General features: G+C 45.4%; 1 protein-coding gene across 1 annotated transcript; it reads right to left on the bottom strand.

Annotated features, from left to right (window-relative positions):
* Window positions 1-233: 233 nt before the first annotated feature.
* On the bottom strand, window positions 234-6,377 carry LOC121062559 (E3 ubiquitin-protein ligase TRIM39-like). The gene is made up of 5 exons (XM_040542600.1): window positions 6,233-6,377; window positions 5,680-5,742; window positions 4,427-4,495; window positions 3,563-3,901; window positions 234-775 (listed from the first exon to the last, which is right to left on the bottom strand). Exons 1-5 carry the CDS (start codon window positions 6,375-6,377, stop codon window positions 234-236), a joined length of 1,158 nt encoding a protein of 385 aa, XP_040398534.1.
* Between the last annotated feature and the right edge of the window lie 529 nt (window positions 6,378-6,906).

The raw sequence follows: 6,906 nt of genomic DNA, 5'->3' as shown, positions 1-6,906 counted from the left end.
TTAGAATACCTGGAGGTTGTCTCTACCCCAATGGCTTAGAAGCCTAAAGTCCACTTTGTACAGGTCTTCCTACAGAAATGGCTCACAAAAGAATTAGCAAGCAGTGGTAAAAGCATCCTTTATGTTCAGCTTTAATTTGGTGGCACATAAAGTGTACGATTTCAGGCTCTGGATTTCATACATTAACCGTGCATACTCGCTTCATCCCTTCACTTCTCATTATTATCAAACCCCTATGCTATTTGTAGAGGCTCAGTGTCAGCCTTTATTGCAGTGGAACATGTTGAGAAAAAAGGAAAAAGCTTCACTTCCTGGCTGTGGTCACTATCAAAGGTTAAAGTGTACAAAGCTTTTTTCTGTTGGACATTGTAAAATGATAAATTCTTGGCAGAGATGTCCAGGAAGATCCCAACATTTTGTGGTCTACCACTCACCGTCAAATGAGTCCAAGGATCCATGTGGACCCCATACTCTTGCCCATCTGCTAATGCTATGGCCCAGAAGCCATTCTGAGGAGACAGAACCACTTTTCCTTTGCGTGTCACAGTCTCCTGGGCAACACCCAAGATCCAGTTTCTCCTCTTTCCAACATCCACTTCCCAGTAGAGTCTCCCAGATGCATAAGCTTCCTTTGCCAACACAAAAGCTTGGCAATCAAATCTCTCCTCCTTGACAGGCACTCTTCTGGTTGCACCAGTATCAGTCACACTCTTCCCATCTTCTGACACTTGCAGCCTCGGATGAGCCGTGTCAGCATCAAGGGTGACATCAACTGCTATAATCAAGTCATTCGTTAAGTAGTGAAGAGAAAGAAGGCTACTGTTGTGAAACTTTCTGTTCGTTGACTCTATGTATTTATTCCCCTACCATGCCTTGATCTCCACTCTGATGGGCCCTAGGAAGTTTCTTTGACCAGGATCCCTCCAGCCATCCCAGACCTCCCATATCCCTTGTCTCTCCTTTATGGCATACCGAGAAAGAGGCCAACATTCAGCAAATGTAATGCAACTCATAGAGACACAGCCTTGAAAATGGCCTGTAGCTTCAGAGAGGAATGTAAGGATACGACAAGCCTTTGCTTTGATCACTGAAACTGTATAGAGGTGATGAGAGGATAAGAGCCATGCTTTGGCACGGAACTTGTCTTTCAGTAAAACTAGAATCATAAAATCCTCATGCATGACAATGGGGAGAAATTCTATTGGCAAAGGCCGTTTGGCAAATACACTATTACTTTACGCCTGGCAGTAGAAATAGCCTAGTTTAGCTAGACTAGTTTAATAGTACTTTAGCTCCAGCTAAACACCCTGAAATGAGCCTCTTTTTCTTTCAAATTCTCACTGTTTTCTTCTGGAGAAGAAATAATGTTGCTTCATATTCTAGAAGCAGTAAACAAAGGCGTTGTGAAGTTTCCAGGAGAACAAATGAATAAGAAAGATTCAGATTTTTTTTTTGCTGTTGTGGTGTTAGTTTCAGAACTTTTAGCAGAGAAGGGCAAAAATTTTAAGGAACTACATTGAAGGTCCAAGTGGTGGAATTCAGCATACTTTGTTTTCTTTTCTTACCTTTGTACTGTTGTACATGCAGCTATTCTGGGAAAAAAAAAAAATGTCATGAGTGTTTCTCAGGAGATCAAGCATACAGTGATCTAACTAACAGTCCATGCTGTCAGTAGAAGAGCATACTTTTCTGCAGTAGCATGTATCTTCTACAGGTCAGAAAGCTAATCAGAAGGCCATATGACCTACCATGGGAAAGAAGAAAAAATCAAGCCAGGAAAAACACTAACTATTTAGATATAATTTAGCCATATAGGTAAGCAGTAAGTTCACAGTTTCCCTTGAGAGCTCTGCAACATCAAAAGGGAAAGGTAAAAGACAGTCTACTACTGGCTAAAGGGCAGTGCCTTGGCAAAGCCAAAGATAAAGACCACCAGCTGGAACAGTGAAACTGGGGCACTGGCAGGCTCAATCAGGCTGCTTCCTGTGAGGAACTTGGCATTCCTGGAAGAGCCCCCTTCATGATCTCCAAAGCATGTATTTTCACACAGAAAGCCTGTGGGCAATCAGAAAGACACTCCATATTCCCTGGGCTCTGGGCAGTACAGCACCAAGACCTAACACCGGGAGAGACCCACTGTACTCCCACCTACTCTCCAAAACTCTAGGCAATGGCCGTGCCTGGCACATACAGCCTGTGATGTGTCTGTCTCCATGGGCATGACACCCACGTGTCCTTGTTGGTAGTTGAGGTACTGAGAGACACAGCACCTCTCCTTGTCCAGACCCTTGCACACCAGAATCTGCAGTACCCATACCACGGCTCCCATAGACCTTGCTGCCTCACACTGGGAATTTACCTTGCCCACACCCTACATCCCAGCGCATGGCATTCCCTTTCCTCGGGGCTACTTGCTCTCCTGAGACACTGCTTTATGCCCTGACTTAGCATTAACTCTGTTAAGCACTCACAAGGGTGCACACTCAGTAATGGTGACCAAATGCTATGAGTCCATCCCCACAGTCTTTCTGATTGAATGGTTATGCAAAGAAGAGACCAGGAGTGCCCCATCCCCAATACACTCTTCCCTCCACTTAACTTTAACAATTGTCTTTTCGTCTTTACACATACATGATCTCAGGGCCAAAATAAATAAATAAATAAATAAATACATAAATAAATAAATAAACAAATGGATTCAAAAATTAAACATTAAGAATATGGAAGAAAAGTGCTTGCTCCAAGCGTTTCCTGCCTGCAAGTGCTCCCTAACACTATGTCACTGTCATGGTTTTGGCTGGAACATAGTTAATGTTCTTTGTAGAGGCACACACAATGCTGTGTCTGGGATTTTTAATGAAATAGTACTGATAATACAGTGATGTTTTAGTTGTTGAAGAGTGTTGCTTACAGAGAGCCAAGGCCTTTTTTCCTTTTCATGCTGCCCTACCAGCAAGGACGCAGGGAGTGCACCAGAAACTGGGAGGGTGCACAGCCAGGACAGTTACTATACTTTACAGTTACCTTAAAGGAAGTTGTAGCGAGGTGGGGATCGGGCTGTCCTCTCAAGCATCAGATGATAAGACGATTAGAAATGGCCTCAAGTTGAAGCAGGAGAGGTTTAGGATGGATATTAGGAAAATAAATTTCTTCAGTGAAAGGGTTGTGCTGCATTGGAACAGTTTTCCCAGGGAAGTTGTTGAGCCTCAATCCCTATAGGTCTTCAAGAAACGTGTAGAACTTAGTAGCATGGTTTAGTGGAGGACACTAGTACAAGGTTAAAGGTTGGACAAGATGATCTTAGAGGTCTTCTCCAACCTGAATGATTCTATGATTCTGCCTGTATTGGTCTGTGGTATCAGACCCATCAGGACCATTCCTAGCCAAGGATTAGACTTCTTCAAGGAGGAAAGGTCTGTGGGCAACAACAAACTTGTCTTGCTTACAGCACTGTACTTCACTAGCACCTTCTGGGACACCCTGAGGATTTGCTCAATCTGTCTCTAGAGCATAACATTAGATTTCAGGGAGACAAAGGTTTCTCGAGAATTACTGTACTCACCTAGTTTACTGTACATCTCCCACAGGCTCTCATTGGTCAAGGACCTCATTGCTGCCTCCAATTCTTTAGTTATTTGTCCCACAATATCTGCTCTGAGGATCTCAAGGTCTTGCTTTCTAGACGCCTCTGCGTTCTGCAAAGATGTCATCAGAGACTGTACTTTTTCAGAAATTGCCTGGAGGGAAGTCTGGGTGTTGGTCAGTTCCTCCAGAGGTGGGGTTGCATGCTGTGCAACTTCCAGTTGGCTCTGCAACTGAGCCGGCTTCTCACTCAGAATTCTCTCCACCTCCTCCCGCATGGATTCTAGGGCCCTCGTGGTGCTTATGTCCATGGTCCTTCCTGCAAAGAAAGAAAAGTGTCATTGGGAAACTGGCATTGCTTCCTGAGAAGTGGGTCCTTGTCTTTCTAAGCTTGCAGCTTTTACTTTACCTACTAAACTGACTGTATCTCAGCCTACGAGTTTTCTCACTTACACCTTTCTACTTCTCTCCCCCATCCCATTGGAGGAGAGTGAGTGAGCATCTGTGTAGTGTTTAGCTGCCCACTGGGGGTGAACTAAAAAATGAAGGCTTACTTAGGGGTTGCTGTGCTCACCTAGTTTATTGTCAATCTTCAGCAGGCTCTCCTCAGTCCAGGACCTCATTGCTGCCTCCAAATCTTTGCTTATTCATCCCTCCATTTCTGCTCTGAGGATCTCAAGTTCTTGCTTTATAGATGCCTCTGTGTTTTGCAAAGATGTCAGAAGAGACGGTGTTTTCTCAGAAATTGTCTGGAGGGAAGTCTGGGTGTTGGTCAGTTCCTCCAGAGGTGGGGCTGCATGCTGTGAGACTTCCAGTTGGCTCTGCAACACAGCCAGCTTCTCACTCAGAATCCTCTCCACCTCCTCCTGCATGGATTCTAGGGCCCTCGTAGTGCTTATGTCCATGGTCCTTCCTGCAAAGAAAGAAAAGAGTCATTTGGAAACTGGCATTGCTTCCTGAGAAGTGGGTCCTTGTCTTTCTAAGGGCGGAGAGCACTTCTTCTTAGAAAGGACAGAGAAAATGCTCTTCTGATTTCAGTGACAAGGTGGACTTATCTCCAGAGTACAATGTAGAATGAAAGATGCCATTCCTGAGATGATTTTTCCAGGAGAGGAACACTGCTGATGGCCAGATTGTGAAGGGAGAGGGGAATCAACACAAGGTCTGAGTGGACACTACTTAGCCAATGAAAGTGAAGTAGGGCTTACCATATTCTTGAACCCTTTCAATCATCAGCTACATCAGCTATTTAAACCCTTATTGACAACCATGAGTATCTCCTGTACATGTTCTGAACTTAAATGGAAATAAACTGTGTTCTCCATGAGGATGCAGATCTTGTTCATCCTAGGAGTACACTGAGCTCAGATAAAGTCCAGGCAAGAAGGCCTCTTTGGAAGATGAGGAGTAAGGAAAAAACCTTCCCTTAATGCCAGGGTGGATGGGATTCAGCACAGTGCAGGCTGTCTGTCTCAGTATTACCCCCTGCTTGTCTATCATTGCTTTTTGTTGCTATAGACACTTGTCTACTAGTAACTACATGCTTCACAGGACAGCTGCATTGGTCTGCTGCATACATTAAAGAACCTGCTCCAGGCTTTCAGGTATTGCAGTATGAGGGATGGTGAAACTGCCAGGTGAAAAGGTATAAAAAGGTCAGCAGGAATTATTGCCAAGGCTAACACATAATTTGCTCATTGTCTGGCACCTTCTGACACTGTCCAGAGATGTCTGACCCTCATCTCTCATCTGCTATGCCTTCAAGAGCTAGAGCTCTTCCTTCCCTTTGGTGTTTCTTTTTGCATGGTGGTCCTTCCCTGAGGATTAGTCAGCCCCCTCATGGGTTCGCTCCACGGGCATGAGCATTCCTGACTCATGCACAGGTAAAGCTGAATGCAGAGGGGAAAAGTGCTGTGTGCTCAGGACAGCCAATAGGGAAGGCTTAATACCCTCTCTCTAAGAGCAATGGTTTCATGATGCTGGGATGCTGGAATGCACTTGTCTTGGGATGAATTTGATTTCAAATTCAAGTGCACTGCTCCCAGCCTCTCTGCCTCCCTTTGAGTCTGGACTGCATACATGAAGCCATGCTCTTACCTGCATGGGAAGTTGTCTTCTTTCCATCTGGAACTGCCAGCTGAGGAGCAGCTGAGCTAGCACCTGCAAGAGAGTTTGGGGTGAAGGATGCCTGTTGCTTCCCTGGGCAGAGGAAGACCCAGCCTTGTGACCTGCTTTACTTGTCACGGGAAAGTCACACAAAGGGGTGAGAGAATCCTCCTTACTGTACAGCAAAGGAGGGAAATCTCACAATGACCTGTTACCCCTCCCGGCATCTTCCTCTGAGCACATTCTTTGAAAACTTTCCACTCCCCACCACAACAATACACTCTACTCGAGTAGGATGTGACTGGCGTCGGTGAGGTGTGCCCCTAGCATGAAATCCATCCTTTCCCAAGGATGACTGTGATCAAGAGGAGTGGGATCCTGCATACTTACTTGGAGACTTAAATCTTTAAAAAAAGTTTGCAGGGGGCACGTGCTGCTTCTTATTTTGAGGACACTCTAAGGAGACGTTCACAGGACAGTTTCCCTGTGGAGCAGCTTGTGCTTTCAGGGAGTTGAAGGCCTGCTTGGGGATGGCTTTGCTCACCTGATTTCTTCTCCGTCTGTTCCGCTGTCTTCACAGAACAGAGTCTCTCCACATCCTTCTGGATCGATTCAGGGGTTCTCCTAGTCTGCACCAACACTTTCCTTTCTGTGAAGGAACAACAATTGCTGAGCTGCTGATAGCGCATCCTGGAGGTTGAGGCCACCTATCCGCAAGGAGGATGTCCAAAGGCTCTGAAATTCTGTCCTGTCCAGTTGATTCCCACTTAGGTCTCTCCTGTGGGTGTTTTGTTCCCATATGTTTGCTTGTTTCAGCTCGAGCAACATTACGAGGCATGGGCAGGTAATGAATGCCCATCCTTATCCTTAGCTTTTGCTCTCCTCTGCGCAACAGGCTTTTCCCCTAGAAATATTAGACAGAGCTGAAGAATGGTCCAAGTGTGATCTGTGTGCTACACAAGCACACGCTTATTTGTGTATCACCAGCCTGCTTCACCTTCCCAGAACAAGCTCTTTGAGACAGAGCTGTTCTCAACAGTCACCTGGGCTCAAAGACATGTCCAGTGCCTGTTCTGATGGAAGCTGATCTCTTCTGATTTTATAATTAGCTGATTATAAAATAAGCTCTTCCCACAGAACTGCTTCTCTCCATGGCCTTCAGCTTCCATCAGCTTTAGCTGGCTGGAACAAGCTCTGACAAAAGCCCAACACTGTCCT

This window comes from Cygnus olor, chromosome 32, assembly GCF_009769625.2.
Source record: "Cygnus olor isolate bCygOlo1 chromosome 32, bCygOlo1.pri.v2, whole genome shotgun sequence".
NCBI classification, from domain to species: Eukaryota; Metazoa; Chordata; class Aves; order Anseriformes; family Anatidae; genus Cygnus; species Cygnus olor.
The sequence above is the reverse complement of the archived record's forward strand: the minus strand, read 5'-3'. Positions and strand labels throughout refer to the sequence as shown.

What these genes read in the sequence shown, in the direction of transcription:
- LOC121062559 (XM_040542600.1), bottom strand. Translation starts at nt 6,377, where the DNA reads ATGCGCTATCAGCAGCTCAGCAATTGTTGTTCCTTCACAGAAAGGAAA. An exon ending in GGAGGTGGAGAGGATTCTGA is followed by an intron (nt 3,902 to 4,426) that starts GTGAGAAGCTGG and finishes CTTTCTTTGCAG; the next exon opens with GAAGGACCATGGACATAAGC. An exon ending in GGAGATGTACAGTAAACTAG is followed by an intron (nt 776 to 3,562) that starts GTGAGTACAGTA and finishes ACTTGATTATAG; the next exon opens with CAGTTGATGTCACCCTTGAT.